General features: G+C 34.3%; 1 protein-coding gene across 1 annotated transcript in view; it reads left to right on the top strand.

Moving 5' to 3' along the window:
* Nucleotides 1–16,099, top strand: part of LOC148311330 (semaphorin-1A-like) — a 220,517-nt gene that overhangs the window by 195,945 nt on the left and 8,473 nt on the right. The window contains exons 3-4 of the mRNA XM_088256798.1: nt 6,359–6,455; nt 8,615–8,666. Of these exons, the coding sequence (XP_088112924.1) occupies nt 6,359–6,455; nt 8,615–8,666 (149 nt within the window). The remainder of the gene's footprint in view (nt 1–6,358; nt 6,456–8,614; nt 8,667–16,099) is intronic.

The following is a 16,099-nucleotide window of genomic DNA, read 5'->3' on the forward strand; positions in this document are numbered from 1 at the left end:
ATAGATGTCTCTAGTGAAGTTCTAGTGATTCAAGAGCAAGGTTTCTAAATTGGTTCATATATATAGAACTTCCAAGAATTTGAGTAGTGTGGTTGTCAATAATGGGTAGATTTGGTGAATATTACACTGTGTAAAGTGATCACTTAAACCAGCCTATGACGGTCGTCAGCCCCGTAAATGCCCAGACTTCCATATTCTTCTTCATCTTTGATGAGATGTCAAAAAATAATACAAATTGTTTATTTAAATACTTCCTTGCTACTCAAATTATTTTTTGTACGATTTTTATTGATATATTATATGTAACCAGAGAACTTATTGAGATTAGAGAGAATATGGAAATCGGGAAATTTGCTGAGCTTACGGCCTGTCATTAAATGGTTCAAGTAATCACGTATTAAACATGAACCATTCATAAATGTTTTTAAATATGCACACATACCGTATTCCATTTGACAAAATCATTTCATGTTTCACATTGGTACGAATTTCAATGCTGCCAATATATGGCAGCACAAAATTCAACATACACATATTGTATAATGATTAAAGAAAACACTTGTTTTTTACCACTTGAGTTTTATTATAGACTACATGTTTCAGAAGTTAAAATTCCATCATTCAGGTCTGTATAATAACTAAAATATAAAAAATATTTTTTTTAAATGTAAAAATGTCTTACCACAAAGCTAATGCCGAAACAATAAATAAAATACACATATTGTATAATATAATGTCGAATTTTGTTTCATATATTGTAGTGTGACCATGATTTTTAATTTTCGTTAAACTTATAATTTTACCAGTTTTTTTATTCACAATATTTTGAGTATGTACAAAACTTTGTTCACAGACCTGGGTTCGTCCACTTAAGTTATTTACACTGTTTCAAATATTGTCAAGTTTTAACTGCGTTTTTTAATTATGTACAGATGGTTTTGAACTGCTTTAATTTTTGTAATCAATTAACTTGAATTTGATTACTATTTGAATCTATTTTCTTTATTTTGCCATCAAAAACTCACTTTTTAAATTCAGTGCAAAATTCGATGTTTCTTCCTAACTTTTTATAAAATATTTGCTGTTAAATTTGTATTTTGTTATAGTTATTTTTTTAAACGACGTTTACATGTATTATTTCATGTTCGGTTTGACGAATCGCTTCCAAAAGAAAGGGAACGCAGAAAGGGAGAAAACTCGAAATGTTCATCTTGTTCTATCGGGAACAGTGTTGAAACAGGCCGGAATCAACTTTTTGTGGCGCCAGTATGATTGATTAATCGAACTTCGCCAATTCGCTACCGGACTATATTGTACCCCAGAGAAAACAGACAATTTAACTTTCTTCCCCACATTGTACTTTATTTACCACATTTCTACATCCAGACATGTTGAATGTATATTATTATGTGTATACAGCAACCCTTCGTCATCCGCGTGGAATACTTTCACCCAAAATACCGTCAATAACGAATATGCCGATAAAAAGGTCTAGGCACCATACAATAACGATTTTGTGGAAGAAAGACCTTTTCTTGAATCTGTTTTCTTTAATTTTGAAATCGAGGTTATCTTAATGTGTTTTGACGTTAATCGTGCTTTGCCTTATACATTAAACTTATGATAATACTAAACAGCTTAAATATTTATTTATATATATATATATATATATATATATATATATATATATATATATATATATATATATATATATATATATATATATATATATAAAACCACGTGAACACAACCCAACATATCCCCATTTATAAGATACTTCACATGTCGACATTATTTTTATGCTTATTGTGGGTGAAAAGAGATGATGAAGAGTAACTAATAATAATATTAAATTTGGATATTTTGGATAGCGCCATATTCGTAAAATATTACCTCAAGAGTATTAACTCACCATCAAGCTGTTTCTCCGCAGGGTTAAGCAGAGAGATTAGAAAGCCACACCGATCTGTATTTGCAAAAATTCTTCACGTCGTTTCACGTGATTGATGTAAATGATTACCTTACACACGTGTAAAAGAATGTCACACGCGTGTAAATTGATCACTTAACCAGTATATAACATATACGCCCTGTAAATATCCAGACTTTCATATTCTACTTCATCTTTAATGCGTCAAAAAGCAGAATTAACTCCTTAGTATAGAAAACCAGATTTGTGAACAAAGATTGGTCACACCCAAAAATGTGCTAAATGTGGTATTTTATGGGCATATTTGTGTTCAAGTTGTTTTTAATGAGTAAACATTTATAAACTCCAAATTGACTGAATTCGCTCGAGTGTTTAAAAAGCCAGTTTCCATTCGCGTCCATTAATTTGGCCCGCATCGCTCGGTCCTGGGGGCATTGGCGACCCTCCCCGAACCCCTATCGAACCATTGTGCTGGTGACACTTTGTCAATCAATTAAAAATGGCTATTTTTGTGCCATTCAAGCCTTAAATGGCAACAACAAAAAACTCTCAACTTAAAAGAGCGTCTTTTTTTAATTCATTTTCAAAATCGCTAATTACGAAATTGACGAAAATTAATTTGAACGCTCATTCATTGTCAGTATCATATTTATGTATAATACACATTTAACTAAATATTCAATGTACGTATATTTCCTTTGATTTTTTAAATTTTTTGAATAAATACGAAAGTCTTTTTTTTAAGTTTATTTTTATAATTAAAAAAATATGTACACTTATCATCGAAAAATTTTACTGAAAAATTATAAGTATTTTTATATTAGTACATATCTATCCCTGAAGATGACAAGCAATTAGCATAAAACAACTGCAGCTACCAAGAACTACGCTGTCTGTCCGTAATGAGCAATGTTTAGTATTCCGTGTGTTACTATTACTTTCAACAGTTGGAGCTGCCATTTTGATTTTAAAAAAACTGTTTTTTCAAAAACATGTCATCTGATACATATTCTTACATAGATAAAAACTAAGAGAAATAATTAAGAGATTTAAGATTTTGATCAAACGAAAATTTACATTTTTATTTATGAAGATAAATGCAGGTATGTAGATACGTGTTCAATAAAATCTCATACTAGTTTTGTATGATATGCAAAATTGAAATTTCCGCGTCTGCATTGTCACTAAATTAAACGGCAGTCATACAGATACATTAAGTATGGTATATCTCATCGTACGACAAGACAAAACAAATATTATTTTTTCTTGCAGTGTCTTGTAATTTAAGGTATTTAACTTGATATGAGTAACATTCACCGCAGGATAACCTTTAAACGCAGAGATACGAGTATCTGCACTTAATGGCCCAACACGTTACACGTTACACTCCGCACTTGGCATAGATCACGCTGATAGCGCCGAGGAATTGCGTTTCATACTTTTTATGTCTCCTCTTCAATCTGATACCCAAACCGCAATATAAATATGAAATGTTATTATATTAAACAACGCGCAATATCACGTTTCCGCTAACATGACTTTAATCCTCGCATTAAGTTTAATTTCTCTCCCAGCCTTTTTATAGTCACAACAATACACAAATAATCCTTTTTATTGATTACGTTTGCCTTTTGTATGTGTTGCCTTTATCACAGCGTCAAATACGTGTAATAATGATAAATAATAAAACCCTTATCCGCACCCCAATGGTGCATAGGGCACTGCGTCATATAAACGCAGTGTTATCTTGATCGTTTACACATGAAGGAAAGGTGATCAGCTCTCCGCTTCAGGTACCAGTCCAGGATCATATTAAATAAATATTACAGTGAAAAAATCATATGAGTGTAATAATAATAACAATAATATTTGTTAATTTATATAGCGCCATTTTTACAAAATGTCCTCTCAAGGGCTCTTTACATTTTTCTTATTTACACATCTTATGCTATGTACTTTATACGAACTTAATTAAAATCTAAATCAAATTTCTAAAAATAATTCTTGGGATTTTTTTGTTTGTTTTACAAATCTCACATAAGCCAAAAGTAAGGCTTCGTTTCCTGGTAATGTTGACCCGTCAAGCTGTGTAGAGAATTCAGATGTTTTGAAGTAGTCACATAAAAAGTTTTCTACGCACTAAGCCATTTCGTCTATCCTTCGCACAGTATTATTACTCGATGGAATTATTTTTATAATATCGAAAGCTTTTTGTGCAACACGGTGCATATTACCTCACTTACAACTGCTAGAATAAGCTCTTCGCCAATAGTGTGCGGCTTTTCAGACTTCACAATCATTACAGATAATAATTTTTTTTTTTAATATTATATTAAACCTTGCTCGGACCCCCTGACATTGTTCAGGGACCCCAAAGACCCTTAAATCAATTTCAATTTTCCACGGACCCCTGAATGATCCCGAGAACCACTTTGGAAACCACTGGGCTAGAGTCAATACTCTCTAACACAATGTTCCGATAGATGTAGATACAAAATATGGTTCTAAAAGATGTTGTATCTTTCTCTGGTTTATTCCTTTCATTATAAGATTGTAGGAATGCGCCTATATAGCTCCTGGAGGTCGATTTCTGCATTAGTTTTAATTTCCCTCAGTCAGCACCCTATGAATACGGCGGCGGAGGCGGGGGCGGGGGCTGGAAATAGTTTTTCCCCTCCGCTAACCTGATTTCCCATTTGACTCTAGGTGGAGTTCCGATCACATTCAGTTGTGAAGTTCCTTGGATTTGCATTAGAAAGCCCCGTGACTGGCTCATAAAAAGTTTCGTAGCGACGCCGACGCCGACGCGGGGAGCTGTCGAGCCGCAGCCACCGCGATGCCGAGGCACAAAACAAATTAAAACCCATCCGACTTATTCTCGCGAACGAGATTTAATGCGAAAAGTTTCTCCGCAATAGAATAAAGGTTGAAATCGTTAAAAGCTCCATAAAATTAGTATTTATCCATTGTACGTAATTCGAGTGCCGTTTTTCTCCACTTTTGTTATCCCAGAACATACACGAGCTTAATCGCTTATATGTAATAACGCTATTGTGTGGGGATCAGCCATTTGGCTACTAAGCTGGAGGTCTCGGGTTCGGTTCCCAGAATCAAAATAAATATACATAAATAATTTTGCACTCTTCGAAGGCTTTGAGCGCATTTGACTTCAGACTCTCATTTAGGTGTAAATAAAAATTGGAGCTGAATTTCAAAGATTTTAAGTAGTTATAGTGCTATGTAATTTGTCTGCCTCCGTAGTGTAGTAGACAGCACGTTTAAATACCGTCATAGATGGTTCGATTCCCAGGAGAATTAGAGTAACTGAAGTGATTTTTGACTCTAATATTTATTTAATAATAATGCCATGGGCTGAAGTGCAGAACTGATCACCTTTCTCTCGCGTATTTAACATTTAAGATAACACTGCTACTATACGATGCAGTAAGGGTCAGAAGAAGAAGATAATGCTATACAAATAAAAAGTTTACCGTTATTATGTAAAAGTTTTTCGATGATTTATGTATATTAAAATAAGCATTTATTACAAATTAAATACTTGTATTTGACTACTAATAAGGTTTTATTTTATTTCACACGACTAAACTATTAGATATTTTCATCGACAAGTAATCACAAAAACCGAGGCAATTAGTGGTCTAATAAGAGTGTTTAATTTGTAATAATCAACATGTAAATTCCACAAAGTGTATGCCAAATTATTAATAATAAAAAAGCAATGACGAATTCAGATATGTATATAAATTTTAAGGCCTGTATTTTTCTAACTCAATTCCGAATCTCGGATATCCAAGGAAAGGGACCCAATTAGACTAATTTGTCCCCGTTTCAATCTGTATAAAGTTTATCCAAACAAAGTAGACGTCCAGTAAGGAATAAAGAAATACTTATATACATTATTAATTTCACTTTGCCCTCTGATCTATATAAGTGCTCTACTTCACCCATTAACGTGCTAATTATTATTCAAAGCAATGATAAAGAATTTTCGTGTTTTACCTCTTTGTATTTCCGGATATCAAAAGCTCGAAAAACTTTAGTAAACAGTAAATCCTGTGTAAAGTTCCTCCTATAACGTTAAGATCATCGGAGGGAACGTTATAAGGGGTTAATGTTTTAAATTGTATTTTTACATTTTAATTAGCGGAAATGACTGACATGAGTCATTATTAAATAAAAAAAAAATTTAAAAACATTTATCTTTTATATCATTATCTCCGATACTTCAATTTCATACTATTTCTGTGAGCCCAAGCGGCTCATTATTAAAGATAGGTATCAAATTGTGGTAGAATTGGGTCGAACCGAGAAACTCTGACTCGAGAGTCCGCGACACTAACCACGGGACCACAACCCGACACAAATTTTATTACTTTACTTAATTTTTAAATTTGATTTTTATTTTAGGAGAAGAGCCATCAGAACAGTTCCTGGGGAACGCAACTGCCAAAGATTTCTTCAAAGTTCTGGATAAGGACAACTTCTCGATCCTCATTGGTGCAAGGTAAGAATCATTGAATCAATTCATAAATGTAATCCCTCAAACGAATGTGCGGCAAAACGATCTATGATGGATGTTCGCATGATGAAATAAGGAAAAATAAGGATAAAACTAATAAAGGTGTGTTGAGATGGTTTGGACATGTAAATCGAATGAGTGAAGAAAGGATAGTTAAACAAATGTATGAGGTAAATGTGGATGGTAATAGAAGCAGAGGAAGACCGAGGAAAACTTGGCACGATTTGGTATGTTAAATACTTGAAAGCGGCCGGGTCAGGAGTCGAAATAATCGGCGGGTATGTATGAGGTGATGCATGAATTTAAAAGGGACGAATAATGTTTACAAAGACCAGAGTGGTATTCTCTCTGCCTACCCTTGCGGTGAAGTGGCGTGATGGTTAGTTCAAAGCCCCAAATACAGGAACAAATAAAGTTCAAACAATAAAGTGTAATTTGGGCGGCGCAAAAAATATTTTTCGCACTCATTTACTCTCCAGTTTTATTCTTTGTCGAATTTGCATCTTCAATGCTCGCTTGAATTTCCGACAATGGGTATTCCATTCCATAATCTCTTCAGACAAATAATTTTCTCAAAGCCAAAGGCGACCACACTCCGTAACGCCTCTTTGTAATGAACCTCACTGTATAAATCTACCGCGATGACGGATTTGCATCTATTAAAAAATGTCTTTATGCGATTAAGCCCACCCTGACTTGTGCCATATTATTCTGTCACGCTTTAACACCGTTTTACTTTGGTGAAATATGCCCCAATAGATAATGCACGTTAGATTAAGAATTAAAGCTGTAATTAACCTAGTGCTGTATTAGATATACAGGTTGAATATGGCCACCCATTCACTGCTTGACAAGAACGTAAAATATTATTCGAAAAAAGTTGTTAAGCAAACCAAATAAACTGAAAATATTTTAAGTTTTATTTATTAAATACCACTATTCTTATATAGTGGTATTTATTAAATAAAACTTAAATTAAAAAAGCATAGATTTTACAAATCAATTTACAATCACAAAGTGACTGCCGAATCGATGAATGAAAAAACTGAAAATATCCGGACCTAGATTTGACTTACAATTTTCTACGAAAACATGGATCTACCGAGGTATTATTTCAGAGGGCTCTATAAAAGGAATAACTCTTAAAATTAATTATTTCCTTTTTTAGAATTATCCTCGTGATTTTCGAGAAAAGACATTTTTTATGTAGACATCTGGAATGTTTCAAAAATATTTCAGCACATTTTACGGATAATAAATAATTTTACCAAAGAAATACTTTTTTTAATCGTCAGTTTAATTAGAGCGAATACGTCGCTTTCATTTGCTCGCGCGAAAATTAAATCTAATGAGGGTTGAAATAATTTATTTGGATTACCGTGTGCGAATAATTATACGGGGAAACAACGTCCGCTCGCGAAGATGAATCTCCCATAAAGAGGCAGTCTACCTCGGATTAAACTTGGCAGCAATTTTTGCTTGTCAGAGAGCCAAGACACAGAGAGCATCGAGCCTAGGAGCGAATATTACGAGAGAATTCTTGCCAAATTTCGGCGCATCATCGTCACTCCCAACAATTTCGGAGTAGGTTACGAGAGTTGTAGCTCTTCAAGGCTCGTTGGCGCAACAAGATTGGAACACTCAAGAAATACGAAGCGAACTGTTTCGCAAACTTTACTGTTATGAATGCACACTACCCGGTGCATAGGATTGCATCCCATAATGTTTTACTAAATATTCTTACATTTGTGTAGCGGAATTCCCTGAGTTTATTTGTATAATTGAACTACCTTCACGCGAAAACATCGCGTTTCCGTTATATTAAATTTAGGATGTGGATTCATTTCCTCTCTTTTCTCCAGCTTTCATACGGTAAATCTAATCCCCGACATGGCTGAGTGCACTCATCTGCCCCTTCCGAGTGAAACTCTATAAAACTGTTTTCATTCACTTTTTATTGTCCCTTTGTTTTCCTGGCTTTCCTACACACAGCTCGGATGCTGTTTTATTCCATTACGGCTTAGCGCTCTTGACCGTTGCTCACTGCTAACGCGAACAGTAGCTAATTAGCGTAATTTACGTCACTACGCTGTTGAAATACCGAGTATCAAAATTTTACTAATTATTTTATTTTTATTTTACAGGAACGCGATACATAATCTCAGTCTATACGACTTGACGGAAAACATTCACCAGGTTAGTACTCTTTATTTATTTTCTTGACCTTTAAAAGTAATTTACTATCTTTGTCAAATTTTTATGATTTACTAGGTCTTTTTTGACGTTTTTAGCCATATTTTACCAAGCCTGCATACTTATGTACCAACAATCATGACGGATATATCGTTTTCCTTAAAATATATATTTTTTTGTTATCCGTGCGATTCCCAGAAATAAACAGGTTTATCCGATACGAATTATGTATTGAATATGCAAATGTCCATAGTAAAGAGATGTTACCCGGTTGTCTTGTTTGTTTATCAAAATGTAATCGCGACATCTTACCACGGAAGGCCGTGGAAGGTAATTTACGGCCGGCGAAGCGGGCTTGTTTCCTCTTTCGGCATACGGAATTCCTTTAAGTGAGCGCTAGATAAATCAAAGCCTGAATTATTCGCGTAGAATCGAGTTAAGTTGGTGAGATATCTGGCACGTGCCTACGTATAGAACGCAGAAAGCTCTAGTACTACACTGATCCGAGCTTTCGCTGTAAGCTCGCCCTCGCGACCAGCGACATTACTATTTGGCTCATGAATATTTAACCAGTATCGGCGGCAATTCATCAAATTTTCCTCTTTTGTGCGATATTATTTATGTCTGCACGCCACGTTTGTCCCTTTACACGAGAGCTAAAATCCTTATTTATTTTTATTTCTTCCTTTATGCGCCCACGAACTTATGTACTAGTTTTACACTTCCTTTCTTTGCTTTTCCTTAGATGGAATCAGAAATTTGGTCTTACGGTTGTGGAAATATAATATAGGCGCTTACTTAATTTATACAAATGTTTAATAAAAATATTCATCAAATGCCAATAGCCTCATATATTACAAAATAATCGAGTTTTTATTAGAAATCGTCGGTGAAGAATTTAACATTTAATTTTCTAATTGGGTAATATTATTCATGAATTTGTCACCTTAACATCTTTGTTGAGTCCAAACTTTCTGATGATTTAGCAATCTCATTGATTTTATAAATAAATCTGCTGATTTACAGATTTAAACTAGCAAAATCGATACATTTATTCAAATACAAACAATAAATAGTGTTATATTTCGACGCTTTATTTGCCTACTAAATACAGGCGCTAGACGAAAATCGCGTGCCAATCTTTATAAAGAATTTACGACAAATTATTCAAAACTATTATAAGTCGACTCTTATTGACATAATTTATTGGCGATATGTTTATAGCGACTCCCACTCGAAACTTTCTCCGCCTTTTAGAAATAGTGAATCCGCAACATATTAATATGTATTTTCCTATTTGCTATTCGAAGAATGTTAATGCCACTCTACTTTTTATTGGCCAATTTATCCACGCGTAAAAGCATAGGGGAAATAAAAGGTATTCTTTCTCGTTTAAACAATTATTTTTGGATTAATTTTGGTTCAGAAATTTGGAGCTCAGAAAACACACGGAGCCTATAGAATTTATATTCTCGTATCGCGTGCGTAAAATAATGAAGGTGAAATGCTAAAAGCTCTCCCGGTGAGGTTATCAGAGTATTCATACGAAAGAATGGTCAAGTCAAATGAATCTCCATAATTCCATGAAGAAAATTAATTACAGGATGTAACTACATATATATTATGCTCGTATATTTTCACCTAGTGTAGAGTTTAGTTGAATAGTAATTTTGATAATAGTAGACAATATAATACATATGTAAAATATATTACCTACATTTTAGTAAAATATTACAAAAACATGTAATATTATATATTTTTGTTTCATACGTATTATTTTGTCAACAATATTTTGAATGTGTCCAAATTCGTCTTCTTCTTGGTTCCATCCCAACTTATTGACTTAGTTAACTGTTGGAGTCAGCTCACCTCGTCCTCAGGTTGTAGGTCCTTCTATCATGGACAACGTCACCTAGGCCATGCCTTCGAATCATATTTTAGTTATACAGCATCCACGTGTCCAAATCCTCGTTTACAAACTTAGGTATCTCCACTTAGTTATTTATATTGACATTTAAACATAGATGAAAAGAATATGGATGTCTGGGTATTTATATTAACATTCACCATTCTACCCATGATTGACAACCACGCTACTCAAACTTTGCAACTCCTTCATAAATCACATCACGCTGAATGTGTGATTTCACTGGAACCATCTATGGTTGGTTTAATAAAGCTTTTATTAAGCTGAGATATTTTTTTTAAGTATGCAAGATCCTATGATTGACAACTGCGCTACTCAGCATAAAATGGTGAATGTTACATATGTATTAAGTGATCACTTAAACCAGCCTATAATGGATCGTAAGTCCTGCAAATATTCAGACAGGCGCCGTGGCGTAGTTGGATAGACGCTCGACTGCGAAACTTTAAAAAAAATTAATATCCTTCTTCATCTCGGTTGTCCAAACTTAAAACACAGTAAGGGACATTTTTTTGTAGTACGTTGTTTTGCATTTTTGGACGAAGTAGAATCTACCTAAGTAGTAGTAATCTACCGAAGTAAAATCTAGTCCAAAAACGCAAAAAAAACGTACTACAAAAAAATGACCCTTTCTGTGTTTTGAGTTTGGACAGCCGATCTATGTTGAGATGATAATGTATTTTGTTGCTTTGCTTTCAAAATACCAAACATTCGATACTTACATACCCAGACATTGAATCGCAGAGATGTGAAGTACGTATTTTTCGGCAGGCATTTCCGAATCCATTCGAGCATACTGTAAACACACTGTAGCCATTTCTCGAAACACTAGTCGGATCGAGAGACGTCTGAAGGAGTTATATTTAAACACCCATTCAGACTTCAGACTGCTCAGGGATTGCAAACTGACTGCGATCTATGTTTGCAGTAAACGCAGATAAGACAGAGAATGAACTAATCGCCCTTTAGTAGTTCTCGCTTAGCAACCGATTGCAAGTTTCGCATTGTAACGTAATTATTGTAATCGTAGCAGATCTATCATACATACATCCAACAACTGTACACAAGTTATAAGTGTCCCTTAATAGTGTACAGTGAACCCCTCTATAACGTTGAGATATTTACAGCGTTGTCGCTGGGAACATTATAAGGGGTTGATGTTTAAAATTTTATATTCACATTTTAACCAGCAAAAATAACTGAGAGGAGTAATTTCAAATTAAAATACAATTTAAAAGCATTAACCCCCTACAATGTTCCCTCCGGTAATAAGGTACCTATCTCAACCATATAGGGGGGTTTACTGTATATAATTTCAACATTAAAATAAAATAATTTCTTTTAATAAATTAAAGTAGTTTCTTATTGAAGTAAAAGTTCTTAGGGGGGGTTTAAAAATCGATGATTGGACGAAATTTGAGAGTGAAATTTCAAGGATGCATCACGTTTTATCAAGCACATTTAGTTAAATGAGAGAGAAACAAGATTCTATATTTTTAAGTCACACACACTAAATCTCTTATTCTTTATTTTTAAAGAACTTTTACTTTCATGACGCTTTTACTTTCGTGTACGGTGCTGCAGGCGCAATTTTTTCTAAACCCTTAACCGCACCTAATGGTGCATAGGGCACTGTATCTCGTAAGAAGTTGTTTTGCTAAGTGATCATACAAACCAGCTAATGACTGGTCCCGAGCCTTCTTCTTCGTCCATTTTGAGATATAAATGAAAAAATATATTGATCTAAATACCACATAAACAAACGGTATTTACATTTTTTATGACACGCTATGTATACCATACTTGATGAGATTGGCATCTCAATCAATTTTTCGAGATGTAATTTGTTTGATGAGGGAAGCTTTTACTTCCATATTCTTCTTCATCTATGCTGAGATGTCAAAAAATAATATACCATACTTTTTTAGATTAGCGTCTCAATCAATTTTTTGAGATGCAATTTGTTTCCATAAAATGTTTTGTCAACTAGATTGGAAGTTCCTAGTCGTCACACTAAACGTGACCATAAGTAGTATAATAAAATGATTAAACGTCGCCATTTTTGTACATGTAATTACGCCAGAAGTTGTTGAACCAGACGTGTTTTTGTTTTGCTCTGTCGACACTCGATTTTGTCGATGGCTGGGCCCAGATAACTGTATTACATTATATCTACGTGTGGGATTCAGCAATAAGAGCCGATAGAGGTTGATCAACTCACATTTAAGATTCGAAGACGAATGTATATGTAATACAACGGAGACTGAGCACAACCGAGCATGGACACTAAGTCGTAATATTCGTAAACACAATTTATTCCATAATTAAAATGTAACTTTGTTTTAAAATCACTATAAATATTTTATTATAACTTAATTATAATGTCTACCGGTTTCGAAGCTAACCGCTTCTTTATCAAGACTGATTTATATTGAAACAGTATCTACTTAACAAAATTCAAAATATTTCGACGGTTACGCAAAGGAGCTTGGGTAGATCTCACGTGGCTTAATTTTTTTGTGTTGATTGACAGTCACAGTCAAAGAAAAGAAGCGGTTAGCTTACATTTATAGTGATTTTAAAGCAAAGTACCACTTTTAATTATAAAATGGAAAATCACAAAGTTAGTGCTTCAAATATAAATTATATACAATTTATTCCATCGGAAGGTCACATGTCGCTCACTCCTTTTAACAACGTCATAAATAAAAAATCATCAATTTTCAGTTGTGCATGTTTTCGGAATGCCCAGAAAATGTTCTATATCCCAGCAAAAGAGGCATATTTTTAACTTAATATTTACCCGCTACAGGGCAGAAAGTGTTGTTTTTGCATTTTGAAGAAAAGGTGTTGTTTAATTATTTTTTTAAATATACTCAATATATATCAAATGGAGAAAAAAACCTTCAGGTTTTACCTAAAAAGATCTGTTGCACAGTAAACAGTTCAGTAAGTGGCTTAATATTTATTTTCAATACATTGTATTATAATTTAAACTTTAAAAACGTTGTCCTGAAAAATCAAGTTTTTTATTTATGACGTTCTTGAAAGGAGTGAGCGATATGTGCGACATTCTTTGTATTTTTATATTTCTGTTATCTTGAAGAAACATCGCACCTCTATAGCACTAAAATACTCTCTTCAGCACTAATACTAGAACGATATTTGTAGCAAACAATTGAAATATTTTCACGTGGACAGTAAATCCGCGCACGCTCCCGGTATCCAATTAACAGGAAGATAAATAATTTGTTAACATCAACTCTGCGGGGCGTTACCTCCTCATCACGACTCGCATACTTCATCGGGCCGAGTTTTATTTCTAACTGCAGGAAGGCAAACGCGTGGATACACAACATGTAAACTGTAAACTTGCAAGAGATACAGACAAACCTCGCCTTGTATAGTATATCGTATCAAGCTGTCTTGCTGTCAATGTATGTATAGCTATTACCGACATGCGACTGTAATTTGCAGTGTTATTGTGGAAATTAAACCAAATCGCTTAATAAGTTCCTAATATATAATAATACATTATTTCGAGAAATAAAAATACTTTGTGTTCTGATCCACTCACATTTTTATTAACCAACTAGTTTCGGCAACAACCTGTTGCCCTCTTCAGGGTTTCATTTATTACTAAATTACTAATAGTAATAAATGAAACCCTGAAGAGGGCAACAGGTTGTTGTCGAAACTAGTTGGTTAATAAAAATGTGAGTGGATCAGAACACAAAGTATTTTTATATCTCGAAATAATATATCAATTTGATCCACAAAGTTAATGCTTAGAAGAATGAGCAAATATATCATTGGTACTATAAAATCATTATTTTCTCCCTGCCGTCAATGTTATTCATTCGTCAAACACCCCATCCGCACCCGATGGTGCATAGGGCACTGCATCACATATAAAAGCAGTGTTATCTTTAACGTTAACACATGAAAGGGAAGTGATCAGCCCTCCGCTTTAGGTACCAGTCCAGGTGTAATATTGAATGAATATATTGGCGTGAAAAAATTACTTATATTTATTTGACCCCCCTGGGAATCGAACCCGGGAGCCGAGTATATATTGTGCAATATGACAACGTGTTACGGCCGCTTTATTAGCCGTCGTTGTTGAGAACTCGTGTGAAGTTTCCCCATTAGCTCGCGTCACTCCCGGCGGTGGCTGGTGCGACACATCATACGGGACGTGCTGTACCGCGAAGGCGACACTCCTGACGTGCAACAATAACAGCCGATGCATAAATTAGATGGAAACATCTGACGTAACAAGGGCCAGGGAACGGACCGTGGCTCGCTGCCAAATCGCTGGGCAAATGCATCCGTACACTTGAGCTTTACACATTTATTTCCGGCCCATTTGCTAGCGCCCTCCGTGAGTGCCACGAGCCGTCTGGTGTCGCGGACCCAGAGATGGACAATCCTGGCTTAATTCTTCGCGTCTCTTAAAACCGCTAAATCACACACCTTCAAGTAACTTCATTGCTAAATAATCATATAAAAGCTTTCATTCTCCCTGTTAATTCAAAGTAATATCGGGATAAAATTTTATTTAATATTTTCTGTAAATTTCGCAACTTAGTTCATTAAAAAATTGCTTTGTTAGAGAAGGTATGTCAAGAAGCCTTAATGCTTCTGTATCAGATCTGGAAATGCGGTGGGGACAGCTTTCAATATAACACTTTTTAAATTCGGTCATATTTTGGTGCAAATTTGAAACTCGTATGCAAATCTTAACCCATACTTCTTTTTATACCTTTAAAAAAATATACAAAATGAACTAATTGAATTTTTCTCAGATATCTGATATACATACCTGTAGTTTTTTACAAGCCGTAATTATAACTTTCGATACATTGAAGTCCCAAGGGTCTTCTATCAACGTGAATACATCATTTTCACTGTAGATAAATGCGTATGCTTCTGTATCAGATCTGGGAATGCCGTGGGATAGCTTTCAATGACTTATAATTGAATTGTATAAACTCATGTTTTTTACATTTTGACATCTCAACATACTATAGATGAAGAAGAATATACGAGTTTGGGTATTTACAGGTCATAGGCTGGTCAAGTGATCACTTTACACAAGTGTAACATTCACCATTCTACCCTTAATTGGCAACCATACTAATAAAATTTATTTATCAGTGGGTATAGGGGGAAGCTTTAGTCATTGTTATATTGTTGACTATCGGTTTATTATTATTTATATTTTTACGAATTTCTATTGTTTCAAAATTTTGCAGTTCATGACTTTTCGGAAATGCGGAATGCATCGAAACACGTGTCATAATAGATTTTAAGATATTGCTGGTATAACTTAAATTAAAAATGAATTAATTACAACTACCGTTTATGGGAAAGGAAATTAAAAAGTAGTAGAAGGTACTATAGGAGAGGAATAAGCAAATAATACTGTCTACCTATCTGACATACAACAGGTTTCGTCCTTAAAGCTTTCCACCGACTATCGTTAAAGTCTGTTTATTTAGTTTAT

The sequence above is a fragment of the Brachycentrus maculatus genome, unplaced genomic scaffold (assembly GCF_059751285.1).
Source record: "Brachycentrus maculatus isolate JH-2025_06_01 unplaced genomic scaffold, ASM5975128v1 h1tg000067l, whole genome shotgun sequence".
NCBI classification, from domain to species: Eukaryota; Metazoa; Arthropoda; class Insecta; order Trichoptera; family Brachycentridae; genus Brachycentrus; species Brachycentrus maculatus.